General features: G+C 41.5%; 1 protein-coding gene across 1 annotated transcript in view; it reads left to right on the top strand.

The window, feature by feature from the left end:
- The window catches only part of LOC128690091 (sodium-dependent multivitamin transporter-like), a gene marked incomplete at its 3' end in the record, with an annotated part of 122,674 nt that extends 99,018 nt beyond the window's left edge, over nucleotides 1–23,656 (top strand). Inside the window, 4 exon segments of the mRNA XM_070090446.1 lie at nucleotides 1,932–2,072; nucleotides 3,030–3,088; nucleotides 8,763–8,922; nucleotides 23,538–23,656. Of these exon segments, the coding sequence (XP_069946547.1) occupies nucleotides 1,932–2,072; nucleotides 3,030–3,088; nucleotides 8,763–8,922; nucleotides 23,538–23,656 (479 nt within the window).
- Between the last annotated feature and the right edge of the window lie 623 nt (nucleotides 23,657–24,279).

The raw sequence follows: 24,279 nt of genomic DNA, 5'->3' as shown, positions 1-24,279 counted from the left end.
ATATCAGATCATTGAGTTCTTCTTGGGAGAACTGCTGGGGTGTTGAAATGTTTATTTCATGTTCACTTCTACTGCTATCACTCTAGTTATATTCTAAACCCTGAGTTTCTTCAGCAACTGACAAGGGAAGGTCAGATAGTGTTGTAAACACTGGTATGGCAATGTCTTCACTGTGTGGCACAGGTCTCCTTGCTGACTCCAGATCAGGATATTCCCACTTAAATTTCATGTATCAGTTGAAGCCTTTTACATTCACCATACAGAAATAAAATTCGTTGTGGTGTTTTTTTTTTGGCTTTCTCCACACCATAGACACACCGAAGTTTAAAAAAAATTTTCCTTTGCCTATTTTTCCACTGTGGTAAGCATTCTACACAGGTTTTTCAAACCATTCGGGGAGCCCAAGACTTGTCATGTTCTCCAAGTGCCACTCCAAAATAAGAAAGATAAGCTTTTTTTGCAAAAATCTCTTATGTTTTTTCTTTATTTTTGCAAATAATATTCACCACAAAGGTAGTAAAATGCACTGGGATTGTTTACGTAGGCTCTTCTTAAAGAAGTCATGCTCGTCTGAAAAACAAATAACAAAATAAAGGTTACAAAATATTGTAATAAAGGTTACCGAATATTGTCACGTGGTCATTTATTGTTGATACGACTCCTTTGCCACAATAAATGTCACATAAACTACTAATACGACTAAATACTAAATAATTAAAAAAAATCTAATTAAGGGCATGTACGCAATGTCTCACAAACTAGAGCCAATTTGAAAATTCTACTGTCATTTTCAAATTCAGCAACCCCAAAATACCCTCAATATGTTCAAATATCTTTGGCAACGAATTTTCTGTTTGTTGACAAGTGGAAAATTCTTGATTTTTCTCTTTGTGGCAGTACGAGTATTTTTTTCTCTTCGACCATTTTAATTTCAGTTTATAAGTGCGGTTTTGCAAAGGATTACCTTGCACACAAATACATCCAAACATAATATATGATGAGTGTATATTGTACTTATAAATGGTATACAGTACCGACAAATTGATGAGTAAGACACTTTTTTATCACTTTAGAGTCTTTTTTGACGAATGTTTTGACCGCTCACTAGGCTTCATCCATTAAGTACAGAGATGATTATAATGGCAATTCAGTTTTGTAATCACCTCTCTATTTCATAAAGCTTGCTATACAGGCAAAATATTTCATCAATAAGTCTATCTTAATGTTGCTCATATATCTTGCCATTATCAATAGACACCTAAGTGTTGCACATGTGTCCTACACTTCATCATAATATACACTGAGACAAAATAATTTTGCTTGGAGATAAAAACAACAGAATATAAAATCTGTATATGTATTTGTCAGCCTGAGACCCTTATCAAAGCCTGCAGAAAAAGTGCAGCAGTGTTAGGCTAAATATACATTACCTTTATTCTCTTCTTTTCTCTCATATCCATTTAGGTTCACTTAGGCCAAATATGTTCATATATTCCATAAGCAGTGAAGTCTGCTTGTGGATTTATTCCTAAATAGGACAAAATTAAATATATTTTATACACAGGAAATATTCCCATTATGTATCAGTGGTAATGTAACACTAGAGGAGACTAAGTGTTCGTAATAAGAACATAAGAAAGGAGGAACACTGCAGCAGGCCTGCTGGCCCATACTAGGCAGGTCCTTTACAATTCATCCCACTAACTAACATTTGACCAACCCAATTTTCAATGCCACCCAAGAAACAAGCTCCGATGTGCAAGTCCCTCTCAAATCCAACCCCTTCCACTCATGTACTTATCCAACCTAAATACAGCGTTCGCTCAAAGATAACTCAGTCTTCATCGTTGTAACATCTTTCTCTGTTGTGTCTTCATTAAACAAACATTGTGGACACTGCCTACCCATCATTCCCTGCTGCTGTTCTGCAGGTACGGGTATGACCTCATGGAGCGTCACACCGTTGCTAATATCGTCATTAGTACCATAGTGAGGACGTTATACCGGTATTCTTGCACTCAGACCGCCGTCCAACGCTATGTCAGCATGAAGTCCCTCACTCATGCTTATATGTGAGTACTGTATACCCATAAATATTGCTGTGCATGTGTCAAACTTACTCCCAGTTCTATTTTTTGAGGTCTATAAGAGGTCATGTAACGTGACACAACAATACTGCTTCTATAAAAGATTAATAACTTTTTATACCGGACTGAGTTTATAAATGAAAGAGATTTAAGGGAAACCGGTCAGCTGGACTTGAGTCCTGGAGGATGTATTATGTGATTTCCATATTGTACAAAATTAGTGAACAATGTTACAGCACCAGATAGTACCTTCTGACTTCATATGTTAGTAATTTTATCTAATAAACATCAAACAAACATCAGTATTTATAAATAAATAATACATATTGGAATGCTTATAAGCATCATAAAACTAAAGAAAGAACATTAGGAAAATTACTTTGGAAGCAACAGCGTCCAATAATTTGAAACCTGAAAATGAGACACTTGTACAACAATTTGGAATCTTTATTGAGGAAATGTTTTGCCACATAGTGACTTCATCAGTCCAATGCAAAGAACGGTGGAAACAGAAGTGGAGTTTGAGGTAATCAGTCCCTCACCCTGGAATCGATGAGTTCAGTTCATCAATGCTGAAGAAAGTCCAGCACATGCTCGGGCATAATGGCCTAATAAGGCATAAAAAAATAGATGCTCTTTGCTGGTACATCATTTTCTGAAACTATTTTCAGTCATATGTTTAGAGTATGGAACTGTTATATTGCTGCCCATTTTAATTTAAGACTGACACTAAATAAAAATTTAAAACAAAAAATACCTTTGTTATTTGCTTTCAAACTTTATATATTTTTAATTTTAATTGTTTTTTTCGTTTAATTAGGTTCCCTGGACAAGGGGTCATAGTGCCCGCTTGTCAAAATTATGCTGGGAAAATCGAATGTGTTTTCATATACCTGGTGGATGATACCAGAATTATGCTTGACAAACTTCTGATTCTTTCAGGTCAATTTTTATGATGATTCCTGTTACCATCCTGCTCATCTCTCTCACCATGATCACAGGTGAGGCTTGCTGATGGTGTGGATAGTGATGGTGTGTGGTAGTGATGGTGTGTGATAATGATGGTGTGTGGTAGTGATGTTGTGTGGTAGTGATGGTGTTTGGTGGTCATGGTGTGTGGTAGTGATGGTGTGTGGTAGTGATGGTGTGTGGTAGTGATGGTGTGTGGTAGTGGTGTGTGATAGTGATGGTGTGTGATAGTGAAGGTGTGTGGTAATGATGGTGTGTAGTAGTGATAGTGTGTGGTAGTGATGGTGTGTGGTAGTGATGGTGTGTGGTAGTGATGGTATGTGATAGTGATGGTGTGTGGTAGTGATGGTGTGTAGAAGTGATGGTGTATGATAGTGATGGTGTGTGATAGTGATGATGTGTGGTAGTGATAGTGTGTGGTAGTAATGGTGTGTGACAGTGATGGTGTGTGGTAGTGATGGTGTATGACAATGATGACGTATGGTAGTGATGGTGTGTGGTAGTGGTGATGATAGTGAAGGTGTGTGGTAGTGATGGTGTGTGGTAGTGATTGTGTGTGTGGTAGTGATGTTGTGTGGTAGTGATGGTGTGTGATAGTGATACTGTGTGTTAGTGATGGTGTGTGTTAGTGATGGTGTGTGGTAGTGATGGTGTGTGGCAGTGATGGTGAGTGACAGTGACGGTGTGTGGTAGTGATGGTGTGTGGCAGTGATGGTGTTTGGTAGTGATTGTGTGTGGTAGTGACAGTGTGTGATAGTGATGGTGTGTGGTAGTGATGATGCATGGTAGTGATGGTGTGTGATAGTGATGGCATGTGATTGTGATGGTGTATGATAGTGATTGTGTGTGGAAGTGATGGTGTGTGGTAGTGATGGTATGTGGAAGTGATGGTGTGTGATAGTGATGGTGTGTGATAGTGATGATGTGTGGTAGTGATGGTGTGTGGTAGTGATTGTGTGTGACAGTGATGGTGTGTGGTAGTGATGGTGTATGATAATGATGGTGTGTGGTAGTGATGGTGTGTGGTAGTGGTGTGTGATAGTGATGGTGTGTGATAGTGAAGGTGTGTGGTAGTGATGGTGTGTGGTAGTGATAGTGTGTGGTAGTGATGGTATGTGGTAGTGATGGTGTGTGATAGTGATGGTGTGTGTTAGTGATGGTGTGTGGTAGTGATGGTGTGTGGTAGTGATGGTGTGTGACAGTGATGGTGTGTGGTAGTGATGGTGTGTGGCAGTGATGGTGTTTGGTAGTGATGGTGTGTGGTAGTGATAGTGTGTGATAGTGATGGTGTGTGGTAGTGATGATGCATGGTAGTGATGGTGTGTGATAGTGATGGCATGTGATAGTGATGGTGTGTGATAGTGATTGTGTGTGGTAGTGATGGTGTGTGGTAGTGATGGTGTGTGGTAGTGATAGTGTGTGGTAGTGATGGTGTGTGGTAGTGATAATGAGTAGTAGTGATGGTGTGTGGTAGTGGTGGTGTGTGGTAGTGATGGTGTGTGGTAGTGATGGTGTGTGGTAGTGATGGTGAGTGGTAGTGATGGTGTGTGGTAGTGATGGTGTGCGGTAGTGATGGTGTGTGGTAGTGGTGTGTGATAGTGATGGTGTATGATAGTGAAGGTGTGTGATAGTGATGGTTTGTGGTAGTGATAGTGTGTGGTAGTGATGGTGTGTGGTAGTGATGGTATGTGGTAGTGATGGTGTGTGGTAGTGATAGTGTGTGGAAGTGATGGTGTGTGATAGTGATGGTGTGTGATAGTGATGATGTGTGGTAGTGATGGTATGTGCTAGTGATTGTGTGTGACAGTGATGGTGTGTGGTAGTGATGGTGTATGATAATGATGGCATGTGGTAGTGATGGTGTGTGGTAGTGATGTGTGATAGTGATGGTGTGTCATAGTGAAGGTGTGTGGTAGTGATGGTGTGTGGTAGTGACAGTGTGTGGTAGTGATGGTATGTGATAGTGATGGTGTGTGGTAGTGATGGTGTGTGGCAGTGATGGTGTTTGGTAGTGATGGTGTGTGGTAGTGATAGTGTGTGATAGTGATGGTATGTGGTAGTGATGATGCATGGTAGTGATGGTGTGTGATAGTGATGGCATGTGATACTGATTGTGTGTGATAGTGATTATGTGTTGTAGTGATGGGGTGTGGTAGTGATGGTGTGTGGTAGTGATGGTGTGCGGTAGTGATGGTGTGTGGTAGTGATGGTGTGTGGTAGTGATGAGGAGTGGTAGTGATGGTGTGTGGTAGTGATGGTGTGTGGTAGTGATGGTGTGTGGTAGTGATGGTGTGTGGTAGTGATGGTGTGTGGTAGTGATAGTGTGTGGTAGTGATGGTGTGTGGTAGTGATAATGAGTAGTAGTGATGGTGTGTGATAGTGATGATGTGTGGTAGTGATGGTGTGTGGTAGTGATGGTGTGTGACAGTGATGGTGTGTGGTAGTGATGGTGAGTGATAGTGATGGTGTGTGGTAGTGATGGTGTGTGGTAGTGATGGTGTGTGGTAGTGGTGTGTGGTAGTGATGGTATGTGGTAGTGATGGTGTGTGGTAGTGATGGTGTGTAGAAGTGATGGTGTGTGATAGTGATGGTGTGTGATAGTGATGATGTGTGGTAGTGATGGTGTGTGGTAGTGATGGTGTGTGGTAGTGATGGTGTGTGGTAGTGATGGTGTGTGGTAGTGATGGTGTGTGGTAGTGATGGTGTGTAGTAGTGGTGTGTGGTAGTGATGGTATGAGGTAGTGATGGTGTGTGGCAGTGATGGTGTTTGGTAGTGATGGTGTGTGGTAGTGATAGTGTGTGATAGTGATGGTATGTGGTAGTGATGATGCATGGTAGTGATGGTGTGTGATAGTGATGGCATGTGATACTGATTGTGTGTGATAGTGATTATGTGTTGTAGTGATGGGGTGTGGTAGTGATGGTGTGTGGTAGTGATGGTGTGCGGTAGTGATGGTGTGTGGTAGTGATGGTGTGTGATAGTGATGAGGAGTGGTAGTGATGGTGTGTGGTAGTGATGGTGTGTGGTAGTGATGGTGTGTGGTAGTGATGGTGTGTGGTAGTGATGGTGTGTGGTAGTGATAGTGTGTGGTAGTGATGGTGTGTGGTAGTGATAATGAGTAGTAGTGATGGTGTGTGATAGTGATGATGTGTGGTAGTGATTGTGTGCGGTAGTGATGGTGTGTGACAGTGATGGTGAGTGATAGTGATGGTGTGTGGTAGTGATGGTGTGTGGTAGTGATGGTGTGTGGTAGTGGTGTGTGGTAGTGATGGTATGTGGTAGTGATGGTGTGTGGTAGTAATGGTGTGTAGAAGTGATGGTGTGTGATAGTGATGGTGTGTAATAGTGATGTGTTGTAGTGATGGTGTGTGGTAGTGATGGTGTGTGGTAGTGATGGTGTGTGGTAGTGATGGTGTGTGGTAGTGATGGTGTGTGGTAGTGATGGTGTGTAGTAGTGGTGTGTGGTAGTGATGGTATGAGGTAGTGATGGTGTGTGGTAGTGATGGTGTGTAGAAGTGATGGTGTGTGATAGTGATGGTGTGTGGTAGTGATGGTGTGTGACAGTGATGGTGTGTGGTAGTGATGGTGTATGATAATGATGGCATGTGGTAGTGATGGTGTGTGGTAGTGGTGTGTGATAGTGATAGTGTGTGATAGTGAAGGTGTGTGGTAGTGATGGTGTGTGGTAGTGATAGTGTGTGGTAGTGATGGTGTGTGGTAGTGATGGTGTGTGTTAGTGATGGTGTGTGGTAGTTATGGTGTGTGGTAGTGATGGTGTGTGACAGTGATGGTGTGTGGTAGTGATGGTGTGTGGCAGTGATGGTGTTTGGTAGTGATGGTGTGTGGTAGTGATAGTGTGTGATAGTGATGGTGTGTGGTAGTGATGATGCATGGTAGTGATTGTGTATGATAGTGGTGGCATGTGTTAGTGATGGTGTGTGATAGTGATGATGTGTGGTAGTGATGGTGTGTGGTAGTGATGGTGTGTGACAGTGATGGTGTGTGGTAGTGATGGTGTATGATAATGATGGCATGTGGTAGTGATGGTGTGTGGTAGTGGTGTGTGATAGTGATAGTGTGTGATAGTGAAGGTGTGTGGTAGTGATGGTGTGTGGTAGTGATAGTGTGTGGTAGTGATGGTGTGTGGTAGTGATGGTGTGTGTTAGTGATGGTGTGTGGTAGTTATGGTGTGTGGTAGTGATGGTGTGTGACAGTGATGGTGTGTGGTAGTGATGGTGTGTGGCAGTGATGGTGTTGATAGTGATGGTGTGTGGTAGTGATAGTGTGTGATAGTGATGGTGTGTGGTAGTGATGATGCATGGTAGTGATGGTGTATGATAGTGGTGGCATGTGTTAGTGATGGTGTGTGATAGTGATGGTTTGTGGTAGTGATGGTGTGTGGTAGTGATGGTGTGTGGTAGTGATGGTGTGTGGTAGTGATGGTGAGAGGTAGTGATGGTGTGTGGTAGTGGTGTGCAGTAGTGATGGTGTATGGTAGTGATGGTATGTGGTAGTGATGGAGTGTGGTAGTGATAGTGTGCAGTAGTGATGGTGTGTAGTAGTGATGGAGTGTGGTAGTAATGATGTGTATTAGTGATGGTGCAGTAGTGATGGTGTGTGGTAGTGATGGTGTGTGGTAGTAATGGTGTGTGGTAGTGATGGCGTGAGGTAGTGACAGTGTTTGGAAGTGATGGTGTGTGGTCGAGATGGTGTGTGGTAGTGATGGTGTGTGATAGTGATTGTGCATGGTAGTGATGGTGTGTGATAGTGATGGTGTGTGGTAATGATGGTGTGTGGTAGCGATGGAGCATGTTAGTGATAGTGTGGTGTAGTGATGATGTGTGGTAGTGATGGTGTGTGGTAGTAATGGTGTGTGATAGTGATGGTGTGTGGTAGTGATGGTGTGTGGTAGTGATAGTGTGGCATAGTGATGGTGTGTTGTAATGATGGTGTGTGGTAGTGATGGTGTGTGGTAGTGATGGTGTGGTAGTGATGGTGTGTTGTAGTTATAGTGTGTGGTAGTGATGGTGTGGTAGTGATAGTATGTGGTAGTGATGGTGTGTGTGGTAGTGATTGTGTGATAGTGATGGCATTTGGTAATGATGGTGTGTGATAGTGATGATGTGGTAGTGAAGGTTTGTTGTAGTGGTGTGTGATAGTGATGATGTGGTAGTGACAGTGTGTGGTAGTGATGGTGTGTAGTATTGATAGTGCAGTATGGTGACAGTGTGTGGGATGGGAATGGAGTGTGGGACAATGATAGTATGGGGTGGAAAGATGATAGCATGTGGAATGGTGATTGTGTGTGGAATGGTGAACATGTGAGGCACATTGATGAGTTTTGATTATAAATGGAATAGCGAGGCTGACAAACTGGAAAATGAGCACACGTGTCACTATGAGTGAGTTTTGTCAGTCATGGCGACAGGTTTCCTCTAATATGAATCTTGACTTCTTTTTTTTTGGTATGACAGAAGCACTGTGAACGTGTTTGATCTATGTCATCCTGTTACGTCTAAAATACTCAGCACTTCCTATGTCAACAACGCTCCTATGAAACTTTCAGCAAACAAGACAACACAGGCTTCATGTGTTTCCATTTAGATTCAACATTATCAATAACGATAGAAACCCCTACGAACAACGCTGAGACATATTTCTCAAATTTTTACTAGGATCCTGAAACTGGGTTACCAAATCCTCAGGTCTTGTGATATTTGCGACTTACGAGGGATGTGATCCCCTTGCAGCCGGTCTCATCACCAAGAAGGATCAGATCCTTCCCTTCTACGTCATGGACCGTCTTAGCTCCGTCCCCTGTTTACCAGGACTCTTTGTCGCCTGTATCTTCTCGGGTGCCCTCAGGTAGGTGATCTATGTCTATATTTCTCATTCTGCTTATCTCCCCTCTCAATCTTTCTTTGAGGATGTGGGGTGATGCATCAGCACTTTGGTCCACGTTTTTTTTCGTCATTTAAGTATGACCGGAATATTAGAACCTTCACCTATTATTTTGGCAAATATTTACACCAGCTTTGTTTCATGCTTTACTTGGGTGTTGTCACATGCAATGCGTTTCAAAAGTGAATGACATACTGGCTCTCAGATTAAGTTTCATGACAAAATGTTTATTTTAATACGTTGGTTTGCAAGGCATCAGGCATATGAATCAAGTGGCCAATAGGCCATTTGTCTCTACGGTCAGGCATATTACCGAAAGCAGTCAGTGATACTGAGCTGTTGAGGCAGTGAGGCCAAAAATAAGAACCTCGCATGTGGGCAAAAAAAAAACAAGAGCTATATCAAGACTATAAAGCTCAATCTTGAGTGAAACATCTTTTAAAGTCTGTGTATAAATGGTTTAAAAAGCCGACAAGTTGATGAAGAGACACTTGTGCAACATTCAGGAATCTTTATTCTGGAAACATTTTGCCAAGCTAGAAGGGGCTATGAAATTATATTTGCTAGGGATTCGAAAACTAACCCAAAAAGTTTTTTCCAGGTATATGGAATGAAAGTTAGAGATAAAATAGGTCACCTTCAAAATAACTATGGGCATCTTACTGACAAAGAGAATGAAATGTGCTCGATTTTAAATAATTATTTCCTCTCGGTTTTTACACAGGAAGACACTAACAATATTCCAGTAATTAATATTTACAGTGGGCCTGAAGAAAATAAATTATGTAACATCACAGTCACTAGAGAAATGGTTATGAAACAAATAGACCGACTGAAGCAATATAAGTCGCCGGGTCCTGATGAGCTTCCTTCAAGGGTTCTTAAGGAATCCAAAATGGACCTCTGTGAACTGTTAACTAATATTTTTAATTTATCTCTTCAAACAGGTGTAGTGTCTGATATGTGGAAGATGGCTAATGTAATTCCTATTTTTAAAGCAGGAGACAAGTCGTTACCATCAAATTACCGCCCAATAAGCCTGACCTCAATTGTAGACAAATTACTAGAGTCAATTATAGATGAGATTATATGAAACAAATAGACCGACTGAAGCAAAATAAGTCGCCGTGTCCTGATGAACTTTATTCAAGGGTTCTTAAGGAATACAAAATGGAACTCTGTGAACCGCTAACTAATATTTTTAATTTATCTCTTCAAACAGGTGTAGTGTCTGATATGTGGAAGAAGGCTAATGTAATTCCTATTTTTAAAGCAGGAGACAAGTCGTTACCGTCAAATTACCGCCAAATAAGCCTGACCTCAATTGTAGGCAAATTACTAGAGTCAATTATAGCTGAGATTATAAGAAGCCATCTCCATAAGCATAGCTTGATTAATGTACTCAGCATGGATTCACAAGAGGCCATTCTTGTCTAACTAATTTATTAACTTTCTTCAGTAAAGCTTTTGAGGCTGTTGACCATGATAAAGAAATTGATATTATTTACTTAGATTTTAGTAAGGCTTTTGATAGAGTTCCGCACCAAAGACTGTTAAAGAAAGTGACAGCTCATGGCATTGCGGGAAGGGTGCTCTCATGGATCGAGTCATGGCTCACAGACAGGAACATAAGAATATAAGAAAGGAGTAACACTGCAGCAGGTCTGTTGGACCATACTAGGCAGGTCCTTTACAATTCATCCCACAAACAAAACATTTGCCCAACCCAATTTTCAATGCTACCCAAGAAATAAGCTCTGATGTGCAAGTCCCACTCAAATCCAACACCTCCCACTCATGTACTTATCCAACCTAAATTTGAAACTACCCAAAGTCCTAGCCTCAATAACCCAACTAGGCAGACTGTTCCACTCATCAACTACCCTATTTCCAAACTAATACTTTCCTATGACCTTTCTAAATCTAAACTTATCTAATTTAAATCCATTACTGTGGGTTCTCTGTTGGAGAGATATCCTCAAGACCTTATTAATATCCCCTTTATTAATACCTATCTTCCACTTATACACTTCGATCAGGTCTCCCCTCATTCTTCGTCTAACAAGTGAATGTAACTTAAGAGTTTTCAATCTTTCTTCATAAGGAAGATTTCTAATGCTATATATTAATTTAGTCATCCTATGCTGAATGTTTTCTAACGAATTTATGTCCATTCTGTAATATGGAGACCAGAATTGAGCTCCATAATCTAGGTGAGGCCTTACGAATGATGCATAAAGCTGCAGTATGACCTCTGGACTTCTGTTGCTTACACTTCTTGATATAAATCCCAGTAATCTATTTGCCGTATTACGTACACTTAGGCATTGCTGTCTTGGTTTAAGGTTGCTGCTCACCATAACCCCCAAGTCCTTTTCGCAATCTGTATGGCTAAGTTCTCTATCATTTAACTTATAAGTGCTAGGATTATGGACACTCCCGAGCTTCAGAACCTTGCATTTATCTACATTGAACTGCATCTGCCACTTTTCTGACCAAGAATAGAGTTTGTTTAAATCCTCCTGAAGTTCCCTAACATCTGTTTGAATCAATTATCCTACCTATCTTTGTGTCATCGGCGAATTTGCTCATATCACTAGTAATTCCCTCATCAAGATCATTGATATATATTATAAACAACAACGGGCCCAAGACCACTTGTTACAGATCCCCACTCGGATTTAACCCCATTTGGACACTCTCTGCTTCCTGTCTGTGAGCCATGACTCGATCCACGAGAGCACTTTTCCCCCAATGCCATGAGCTGTCACTTTCTTTAACAGTCTTTGGTGCGGAACTCTATCAAAAGCCTTACTAAAATCTAAGTAAATAATATCAAATTCTTTATTGTGGTCAACAGCCTCGAAAGCTTTACTGAAGAAAGTTAATAAACTAGTTAGACAAGACCGGCCTCGTGAATCCATGCTGAGTATTATTAATCAAGCTATGCTTATCGACATGGCTTCTTACAATCTCAGTTATAATTGACTCTAGTAATTTGCCTACAATTGAGTTCAGGCTTATTGGGTGGTAATTTGATGGTAACGACTTGTCCCCTGTTTTAAAAATAGGAATTACATTAGCCATCTTCCACATATCAGACACTACACCTGCTTGAAGAGATAAATTAAAAATATTAGTTAATGGTTCACAGAGTTCCATTTTGCATTCCTTAAGAACCCTTGAAAAAACCTCATCAGGACCCGGTGACTTATTTTGCTTCAGTCTGTCTATCTGCTTCACAACCATTTCACTAGTGACTGTGATGTTACATAATTTATCTTCTTCTAGCCCACTATAAAAATTAATTACTGGAAAATTGTTAGTGTCATCCTGTGTAAAAACCGAGAGAAAATAATTATTTAAAATCAAGCACATTTCATTCTCTTTGTCAGTAAGATGCCCATAGTTATTTTTAAGGGGACTTATCTTATCTGTAACTTTTGTTCTATAGACCTGGAAAAAACTTTTTGGGTTAGTTTTCGAATCCCTAGCAACTTTAATTTCATAGTCCCTTTTAGCTTTTCTTATCCCCCTTTTAATGTCCCTCTTAATGTCAATATACTAATTCATAAGATGACCCTTACCTCTTTTGATACGCCTATAAATTCCTCTCTTATGCCCTAGTAGATATTTCAGCCTATTATTCATCCATTTTGGGTCATTTCTATTTGATCTAATTTCTTTATTCGGGACAAACGTTCGTTGAGCAGCATGTATAGTGTACAGAAAACTGTCATATTGATACCTCTTTTCGTTACCACAGTCAAGAGATGATAAGTGTTCTCTAAGCCCATCATAATCTGCCAAGCGAAAATCTGGGACTGTTACTGAGTTATGCCTACTATCATACTTCCATTCAATGCTAAATGTAATTGATTTGTGGTCACTAGCACCGAGTTCCTCTGAAATTTCTAAATTATTAACAAGGGATTCATTGTTTGCCAGAACTAAGTCAAGCAGGTTATTACCCTTTGTAGGTTCTGTCACAAACTGCTTCAAAAAACAATCCTGAACTATTTCTAAGAAGTAGTATGATTCTAAATTCCCAGTCAAGAAATTCCAATCAATATGACTAAAGTTAAAGTCTCCTAGAATTACTTCATTATCGTGCCTTATGGCCCTAACAATTTCCTCCCATAGTAGTCTCCCTTGGTCCCTATCTAAGTTTGGGGGACGGTATATCACACCTAAAATAAATTTTTCATGCCCCTCTGAAAATTCTATCCAAACAGACTCTGTATGTGTTACTTCAGACTTAATACCCGTTTTTATGCAACAGTTCAAGCGATCTCGGACATACAATGCCATCCCACCCCCCTTCCCGATACTTCTATCTACTTGGAACAATTTAAAACCTGGAATGTGACATTCCACAGGCATGTCCCGATTTTTCATACTGAACCACGTCTCAGTTGTGGCAAATACATCAATGTTACCTGCACTAGCAACTAGTCTCACCTCGTCCATCTTATTCCTAGCACTATGGCTATTTGTGTAATATATATTTAAGGACCCTCCTTTCTCTTTACCCTTCCTGCTCTTTTCCGTTATTCAGCTAAACCTATTACTATCCTTGTCAATTAGTGCCATTGGCTTTCCAATATCCACCTGATTTTCCCTATTACTAGTTCTAGTACTCATATTACTACACTGTGACTTCACTATTTTCTCGCCAAAACCCATACCACTAACTATTCCTAGTTTAAAGACCTAACAGCTCCCTCCACTGCATTGGCCAGTGCTCCCACGCCAGGCCTAGGTAAGTGAACCCCATCCCTGGCATACATGTCATTTCTGCCATAGAAGAGGTCCCAGTTGTCAATGAATGTCACTGCATTTTCCTTACAGCATTTGTCCAGCCAGCAATTGACACCAATTGCTCTGGACAACCATTCATTTCCAACTCCTCTCCTTGGCAAAATACCATATATGACAGGGTTCCCACCCTTCCTCTTAATTTTCTCAATTGCTGACCTATACCTGCTAATCAGGTCCTCACTCCTACGTCTGCCAACATCATTGCCTCCAGCACTGAGACAGATAATAGGATTCTCCCATTACCTCTCATGATGTCATCCAGACAGCTAATAATATCCTTCATCCCAGCCCCAGGAAAACACACTCTCTGCTTTCTACTCCTATCCTTCAAGCAGAATGCCCTATCGATGTACCTAATCTGGTTATCCCCAACAACAACAATGTTTTTACCTTCCTTGGCGACGTCCGTCATGATGTTCCCAGTAGTCGACTCACATTCGTTAGGTAGCACTACTCCTTCACTTGTGGAATTCGTCAAGACGCTCTCAATGGTTTTCTTTTGGGTTTCTAGGGATGTCTCACTTACGTCAGCCAATGCTTCATTGGTGCTCATTGTGACATTCCCAGTAGAACACCCACATTCGTCAGGTAGCACCGAAAATGGGTTGGAAGTTTCCACAGTAGTTTTCTGGGTCCTCGCTGTTTCTGCCTCTCCAATAGTCTTCTTGATCCTCAGCTTGGTTCCATGTTGCCCAGCCACTGACCAAGCTCTCCTCTTAACCTGGGGACTCACAACAGGAGGATTACTTCGGGTCCTCTTGTTCTCCTCCGTTAATCACCGTATCTCCTGCTTAGCAACCCTAAGCTCTTCTTTAATCTGATGGTAAAGTTGCTCAAGAGAGGGCATCCTGGCTCAGATTCACATAGAGCACTCAAACAGGTCTTCACTGAGCTAAGTACACGTCACCACTCAAGCTATGTACACGTCACCACTGAAAGGTAAGTACACGTCACCACTCAGCTAAGTACACATCAACACTTAGCTAAGTACACGTCACCACTGAGCTAAGTACACGTCACCACTGAGCTAAGTACACGTCACCACCAGAGTGTCCATAAATGGGGTTAAATCTGAGAGGGGATCTGTAACAAGTGGCGTACCACTTGTTACAGATCCCCGTTGTTGTTTATAATTTATATCAATGACCTTGATGAGGGTATTACTAATGATATGAGCAAATTCGCCGATGATACAAAGATAGGTAGGATAATTGATTCAAACGTAGACGTTAGGGAAATTCAGGAGGGTTTAGACAATCTCTATTCTTGGCCAGAAAAGTGACAGATGCAGTTCAATGTAGATAAATGCAAGGTTCTGAAGCTCAGGAGTGTCAATAACCCTAGCACTTATAAGTTAAATAATGTAGAACCTAGCTATACAGATTGCGAAAAGGACTTGGGGGTTATGGTGAGCAGCAACCTTAAACCAAAACAGCAGTGCCTAAGCATATGTAATAAGGCAAATAGATTATTGGGATTTATATCAAGAACTGTAAGCAACAAAAGCCCAGAGGTTATTAGTAAGGCCTCACCTAGATTATGGAGCTCAGTTCTGGTCTCCCTATTACAGAATGGACATAAATTCGTTAGAAAACATTCAACGTAGAATGACTAAATTAATACATAGCATTAGAAATCTTTCTTATGAAGAAAGATTGAAGACTCTTAAATTACATTCACTTGTTAGGCGAAGAATGAGGGGAGACATGATCGAAGTGTATAAGTGGAAGATGGGTATTAATAAAGGGGATATTAATAAAGTCTTGAGGATGTCTCTCCAAGAGAGAACCTGCAGTAATGGATTTAAATTAGACAAGTTTAGATTTAGAAAGGACATAGGAAAGTATTGGAATGGAAATAGGGTAGTTGATGAGTGGAACAGTCTACCTAGTTGGGTTAGTGAGGCTAGGACTTTGTGTAGTTTCAAATATAGGTTGGATAAATATACGTCTGCCAACATCGTTGCCTCCAGCACTGAGACAGATAATAGGATTGCTCCCATTACCTCTCATGATGTCCTCTAGACAGCTAACAGTATCCTCCATCCCAGTCCCAGGAAAGCAAACCCTCTGTCTCCTACTCCTGTCCTTCAAGCAGAATGCCCTATCCATGTATCTAACCTGGCTATCCCCAACAACAACAATATTCTTACCTTCCTTGTTGTCGTTCGTCGTGACGATCCCAGTAGTTGACTCACATTCGTCGGGTAGCACCAAGAATGTGTTGGAGGTTTCCACAACAGTTTCCACAGCAGTCTCTTTCTTCTTCATCGTTTCTACCTTTCCATTCGTCTTCTTGATCGTCAACTTCGTCCCCTGCTGTTCAGCCACTGACCACAATCGCTTCTTGACCTGAGGACTCGAAACAGGAGGACTACTACGAATCCTCTTGTTTTCCTCAGTCAATCACCGTATCTCCATCTTTGCTACCCTCAATTCTTTCTTAAGCTGCTGGTAAAGTTGCTCGGTGGAGGGCATCTTGATTCAGTCCATGGGGAGCACACAGGACACTTCTTCTTAGGCCTTCGTGCCTCGGTGCTTGAAAATTCAGTCGTCTTCTCACTGCTGATTAAAAGGAAAGGCCACTGGAGCTGATGACACCTTTCGAATTCCGGAACTTGGTTGCTTAGAAAACCAGTACTTACCTATGCCTTTCTAAATCTAAATTTATCCAACTTAAATCCATTATTTCTGGTTCAACACCCTCAGTACTTTATTAATATCTCCTTTGTTTATGCCCGTCATCCACTTATACACTTCAGTGGTATATCTCCTCATTCTATGTCTCTCCACAGAGTGGAGATTTAAGGCTTTAAATCTATATTCATACGGGAGATTCCTTACACAGTAAATCATTTTAGTCATTCTTCTCTGTATGTTCCCCAAAGAATCTATATCCACCCTGTAGTAAGGAGACCAAAACTGAGCGGCATAATCTAAATGAGGCCTCACTAGTGATGTTAGGTAAGACACATATGCAACAGTTAGGTATCTTTATTATGAAACGGCGTAACGTTTCATAATAAAGATACCTAACTGTTGCATAGGCGAAACGTTTCATAATAAAGATACCTAACTGTTGCATATGTGTCTTACCTAACAACCTGTCGGTATTTTATACCATTTTAATGCTCACTAGTGATGTATAGAGCTGCAAAATAACTTTTGGACTTCTGTTACTTATACTTCTAGAGATGTGATGAATGGTTTTGAAAACCGACAAGTTGAAGAATTGAGACACTTATGCAACACATGGGAATCTTCATTGAAGAAACGTTTCGCCACACAGTGGCTTCATCAGTCCAATACAAAGTAGAAATGGGTAAGGGGAGTAGAAGTTTTGAGGTAATCAGTCCCTCAACCTGGAATCGATGTGTTCAGTCCATCACTCTTGTAGGAAGTGCAGCACAGGGCCAGAGAGGTGGCTTATATACTGCGGTGAGATGAGTCCAAGCAGGGGGAGGCGGGATCACAGTGGGACCTGCCGCTAGTGTAAGTAGGTCGTCGTCCAAAGGTTGGGCAAGCGTTGAAGTCTTTGTACCAAGATCCCATGATGCTGCAGTGTCTGACAGATGTGATGAATGGTTTTCAAAACCGACAAGTTGAAGAATTGAGACACTTATGCAACACATGGGAATCTTTATTGAAGAAACGTTTCGCCACACAGTGGCTTCATCAGTCCAATACAAAGTAGAAATGGGTAAGGAGAGTAGAAGTTTTGAGGTAATCGGTCCCTCAACCTGGAATCGATGTGTTCATGTTACCTGCACTAGCAACTAATCGCAACTCGACCATTTTATTCCTAGCACTTCGGCTATTAGCATAATATACATTGAAAGACTCTCCTTTCTCTGTACCCTTCCTGCTCATTTCTGTTTTTCTACTAAACCTATTACTGTCCTTATCACCTAGTGTCACTGGCTTTTCAATATCTACCTCGTTCTGCTTATTACTAGTTCCCTAGAACTCATAATATTACTACACTGGGACTTCACTGTTTTACTGTCAAAACCCAATCCTCTAACTATTCCTAGTTTAAAGTCCTAACAGCTCCCTCCACCCCACCTTAGACCTAGATAAGTGAACCCCATCCCTGGCATACATGTCATTTCTGCCATAGAAGAGGTCCTAGTTGTAAATGAGTGTTATCGCATTTTCCTTACAGTATTTGCCCAGCCAGCAATTGACACCAATTGCCCTGGACAACCATTCATTTCCAACTCCTCCCATTGGCAAAATACCACATATGACAGGGTTCCCACCCTTCCTCCTAATTATTTCTATTGCTGACCTATACCTGCTAATCAGGTCTTCACTCCTACGTCTGCCAACATCGTTGCCTCTAGCACTGAGACAGATAATAGAATTGCTCCCATTACCTCTCATGATGTCATCCAGACAGCTAACAATATCTTCCATCCCAGCCCCAGGAAAGCAAACCGTCTGTCTCCTACTCCTGTCCTTCAAGCAGAATGCCCTATCCATATACCTAACTTGGCTATCCCCAACAACAACAATATTCTTACCTTCCTTGGTGACGTTCGTCGTGACATTCCCAGTAGTCTACTCACATTCGTCTGGTAGCACTGAGAATGTATTAGATGTTTCCACAACCGTTTCCACAGCAGTCTCTTTCTTCTTCATTGTTTCTACCTTTCCATTCGTCTTCTTTATCGTCAGCTTCATTCCCTGCTATCCAGCCACTGACCAGTTTCCCTTCTTGACCTGAGGACTCAAAACAGGAGGACTACTACGAATCTTCTTGTTTTCCTCGGTCAGTCGCCGAATCTCCATCTTCGCCATCCTCAATTCTTCCTTAAGCTGTTAGTAAAGTTGCTAGATGGAGGGCATCTTGGTTCACTCCATAAAGAGCACACAAACAGGTCTTCACAGAGCTAAGTACACGTCACCACTGACTTGTCTAATTTAAATCCATTACTGCGGGTTCTCTCTTGGGGAGATATCCTCAAGACTTTATTAATATCCCCTTTATTAATGCCCATCTTCCACTTATACACTTCGATCATGTCTCTCATAAGAACATAAGAACATAAGAAAGGAGATAAAGCCACTGGATGGCGAAACGTCTACAATAAAGATATCCAGATGTTGCACATGTGTCTTAACTTTCATATTGTCGGAATTTTATACCTTTCTTGCACAACTTGTCAGACACTGCAACATCATGGAATCTTGGTTCAGAGAACATCTACAAGTCCTTCTTCACGGCTGCTGCAACTAACCCATCTCTTTGGGAAGGACCTACTTCCACTGGGGAATCCTGCCTACCAGTGACTATGCCCTCGTCTGCTGCACGTCCTTATCCACTGACGCCTATATAACCGCCAGTCTTCTTGCCTTTGCTCATTTCATCACACCAGTAACAACCAACTTGGACACCAATTACTCACCTTCACAAACCACAAACACTTAGTTCACCTCGGCCCAGACCTCAACACCTTCTACAATCACACTGGCCAAGGCAAACCCGACATCATTCTGGCAAACCGAACCAGCTCTCTCTTTCAACACTACATATCACCTGGCCTTATTACAGGCTCTGATCACATTCCAGTCATCTTACACATCTCCTCCAACCCTATCCTCATCCTGGTCACACCTTCCTTCTACAAGAATGCTGACTGGGATGCCTTCAAACAACACATAGATAATACTAACATCACCTATGACTACAACAACAAACCCATCTCTGACATTGACACTCAACTTGCTCTCATCCAAGACACCATTACACAAGCAGCCAACACCGCAACACCAAAGAAAACCCACACCACTTGTTATTCCTTCAAACCCTCAATCAGAACAAAAAGACTAATTAACTGTTACCAAAACCGATTTCTCTACAACACACACAGATTTAATTAAGTCCGATTAGATCTCACTTACCTCAGAAACAACATTCTACACAGTCTAGACCAAGACCACAACAATCACTGGTCACAGCTCATACTACAAGTGGACAAACAGAGTATCAAAAACACCGAAGCCTTCTGGAACTTTATCAAAAAAACCAGAGACACCACTCCCACCAACAATTTCAAACACATCACCCACAACAACACACACATCTCAGACCCGCAGGCTGCTACTAACATCTTCAAACACATCTGGGAGAACATCTTCCACCCTCACCCACCCCACCCTAACGCTATCCAACACATTCAAAACATAGAACACTGGAACACTACACACACACGAAACAACACCAGACAGCCACATCCATCTGGACTCTCTTACCTCCTCCCAAGAACTTGACACTCCTTTCACCAACACAGACATTAAAACTCTCCTCAGACACCTTCCTCCCAAAGCCCCTGGTGCCTCTGGTGTAAACCATGTTATCCTGAAACACCTTCCTGACTCTATCATTACTGCCTACACAAACCTCCTCAATGCCTCCCTTGCCTCTGGATACTTCCCTTCCCTCTTTAAAGCTGCTACTGCTATCCTCCTTCCTAAACCAAATAAAGACCACTCTGACCCTAGAAACTATCAGCCTCCTCGAAGCTTTAGAAAAACTATTTGAAAAACTCATCAATCATCGCCTTCGAAGATGCCTGGAACACAATTCTCTACTTTCTGATGGCCGGTTTGACTTCAGGGCACACAGATCCACACAGGATGCCATTAACATCATTCTCAACTACATCCACATAAACACAAAACAAAGAAACAGGACAGCCCTGGTTGCAAAAGACGTTGAAAAAGCCTTTGACACTGTCTGGCACGAAGGGCTCAAGTACAAACTCTGCACTAACTTTAACCTGCCTCTCACTACTTGTAAACTCCTCTGCAACTTCCTAGACGGCCGTACCATGAGAATAAAATTCCAAAGCTGTTACTCTGACTACTTCACACTAAATGCCAGAGTACCCCAGGGGTCTGTCCTCTCCCCTACCCTCTACATTTTATACACTAACGACATTCCAACACCTGTATACCACAACTCCATCGCACTAGCCTATGCAGACGACATTACACAACTTATCACTCATGCCAATATAGATACACTCACACACAAAACACAAAATGAGGTCGACAGGATAGCCATCTGGGAACAAAAATGGAGGATCAAAACCAATGCAGCTAAATCCAGCATTACGTATTTTAACTACAGGAAACGTTATCCTCCGTTACCTGTCGAACTCAGAAAAGCTGACACCCGCACTTACATCCCCATACACAAATAACCCGCACATAAATGAGAGAAGCTTACGACGACGTTTCGGTCCGACTTGGACCATTTACAAAGTCACACAGTGTGACTTTGTAAATGGTCCAAGTCGGACAAACGTCGTCGTAAGCTTCTCTCTTTTATGTGCGGGTTATTTGTGTATCGTTCCAGTCACGGTATTGTGCCTTTTTTTGTTATTTACATCCCCATCACACAATCTGTCACTGTCCTTGGCGTTAATCTTGACTACCTTCTTTGTTTACACGGACACATTCACTCAAGGCACGCAATAGCTAGTAAGGCCCTTGCGAGCCTCTACAAGCTGAAACATGCCTCTCAACGCACCAAACTACACCTCTACAAATCCCTAATACGTCCTCTGATAACTTACTCTCCACTAGCCCTCTCTCTTGCAGCAAAAACAAACTTACTTAAACTGCAGCGTGTCCAGAACAAGGCGCTGCGCTGGGTGCTTGATGTCAGATGGGAGGACTTCGCCACAAGCGAGTCTCTCCATGCCCAATTAGACATCCCTGCACTGAATCTGTACTTGAAGACACTCAGTGACAGACAGATAGACAAACTTGAGACACGACACGACTACCGGAAACCAACACAACCTTTTTTATTCCTTGCATAATCCTGCTCCTAACCCTATTTACAAATAACCTTGGATTCGCTGACAGGTACCTTCTATGACAGGTACCATTCTCTGACCCACGGTCGCCTTAGCTTTTGGGTTAAGACATGGCCCAGTTCTACACTCCTCTCTAGTGCTAAACGTCGCATGTCCCTTCCTCTCTGCTCACCCCACCGGAGTCCCAATAGAAGAGCCTGAATTTCTCTTCTCAATATCTGTCCCATGATCGCCTTCGCTGCTGGGTTAAGCCCTGGCTCTATTACTACGACTTAGAACACTTCTATCCAGCAATATTCTTCGTGTCCCGTCTTCCCCGCTCATCCCATTTGGGATCTTACCTGAAATATCGTTCGTTCGTTCGTTACTTCAACTCCATGTTGTTTCAGACTATGGAACAATACTCTTCTCCAGACTGAGGGACTGACCACCTCAAAACTTTAAGGGTGATAGACTGATTACATCGTCTTCAAGTATCTTCTGCTTCTATCAACTTTTCTGTACTAGACTGAAGAAGCCTACTGTGTAGGCAAAATGTTAAGGGCCTAAGACTGATCCCTGTGGTACTCCACTTGTTACAGATCCCCACTCGGTTCTCTCGGGTTCCTGTCTGTCAGCCATGACTCGATCCAAGAGAGTACTTTTCCCCCAATGCCATGTGCTGCCACTTTCTTTAACAGTCTTTGGTGCAGAACTCTATCATAAGCCTTACTAAAATCTAAGTAAATAATATCAAATTCTTTATCGTGGTCAAAAGCCTCATAAGCTTTACTGAAGAAAGTTAATAAATTAGTTAGACGAGACAGGCCTCTTGTGAATCCATGATGAGTATCATTAATCAAGCTATGCTTATCGAGATGGCTTCTTATAATTTCAGCTATAATTGACTCTAGTAATTTGCCTGCAATTGAGGTCAGGCTTATTGGACGGTAATTTGATGGTAACGACTTGTCCCCTGTATTAAAAATAGGAATTACATTAGCCATCTTCCACATATCAGAAACTACACCTGTTTGAAGAGATAAATTTAAAATATTAGTTAATGGTTCACAGAGTTCCATTTTGCATTCCTTAAGAACCCTTGAAAAAACCTCATCAGGACTCAGTAACTTATTTTGCTTCAGTCTGTCTATCTGCTTCACAACCATTTCACTAGTGACTGTGATGTTACATAATTTATCTTCTTCTAGCCCACTATAAAAATTAATTACTGGAATATTGTTAGTGTCTTCCTGTGTAAAAACCGAGATAAAATAATTATTTAAAATCGAGCACATTTCATTCTCTTTGTCAGTAAGATGCCCATAGTTATTTTTAAGGGGTCCTATCTTATCTCTGACTTTTGTTCTATAGACCTGGAAAAAACTTTTTGGGTTAGTTTTAGAATCCCTAGCAACTTTAATTTCATAGTATCTTTTAGCTCTTCTTATCCCCTTTTTAATGTCCCTCTTAATGTCAATATACTGATTCATAAGATGACCCTCACCTCTATTTGATCTAATTTCTTTATACGGGATAAACGTTCTTTAAGCAGCGTGTATAGTGTTCAGAAAACTGTCATATTGATACCTCTCTTCGTTACCCCAGTCAAGAGATGATAAGTGTTCTCTAAGCCCATCGTAATCTGCTAAGCGAAAATCTGGGACTGTTACTGAGTTATCCCTACTATCGTACTTCCATTCAATGCTAAATGTAATTGATTTGTGGTCGCTAGCATCGAGTTCCTCTGAAATTTCTAAATTTTTAACAAGGGATTCATTGTTTGCCAGAACTAAGTCAAGCAGGTTATTACCCCTTGTAGGTTCTGTCAGAAACTGCTTCAAAAAACAATCCTGAACTGCTTCCAAGAAGTCGTATGATTTTATGTTCTTAAGTGACACAAACACATTAACTTCTGCACCTATTAACTTCTAATCTCCATCCTCAGCACAGTCTCCTCCGGGGTCAACTCACAAGCAGCAGTGACCTGGGAAGATGCCTTCGCCAACATTCCCAGGTTCGCTAAACTCACCAGCACCAGACAAGCCTTATTTACCAAGTTCCTGGGTAAGTTACTATCTTCAAGTTATGTCCTGGAATTTGTGTTGATAAAGCCACTGGATGGCGAAACGTTTACAATAAAGATACCCAGATGTTGCACATGTGCCTTAATTTCACCATAAGTTAGCCATAACTGCATTAATTTTCAAATGTATATGATTTAGTATTTAGTATTTTCTTTTAATTTTTTGCTATAATGTGTGTGTGTGTGTGTGTGTGTGTGTGTGTGTGTGTGTGTGTGTGTGTGTGTGTGTGTGTGTGTGTGTGTGTGTGTGTGTGTGTGTGTGTGGTGACGTGTAGTTAGCTCTGTGAAGACCTGTTTGTGTGCTCTCTGTGAATCTGACCAGGATGCCCTCTCTTGAGTAACTTTACCAGAAGCTGAAAGAAGAGCTTAGGGTTGCTAAGCAGGAGATACAGCGATTAACGGAGGAGAACAAGAGGATTCGAAGTAATCATAAGAACACAAGAACATAAGAAAGGGGGATCACTGCAGCAGGCCTGTTGGCCCATGCTCGGCAGGTCCTTTACAATTCATCCCACTAACAAAACATTTTCCCAACCCAATCCTCAATGCTCCCCAAGAAATAAGCTCTGATAACTCTATCCACTCATTTGCAAGTCCCACTCAA

The sequence above is a fragment of the Cherax quadricarinatus genome, chromosome 32, assembly GCF_038502225.1.
Source record: "Cherax quadricarinatus isolate ZL_2023a chromosome 32, ASM3850222v1, whole genome shotgun sequence".
NCBI classification, from domain to species: Eukaryota; Metazoa; Arthropoda; class Malacostraca; order Decapoda; family Parastacidae; genus Cherax; species Cherax quadricarinatus.
The sequence above is the reverse complement of the archived record's forward strand: the minus strand, read 5'-3'. Positions and strand labels throughout refer to the sequence as shown.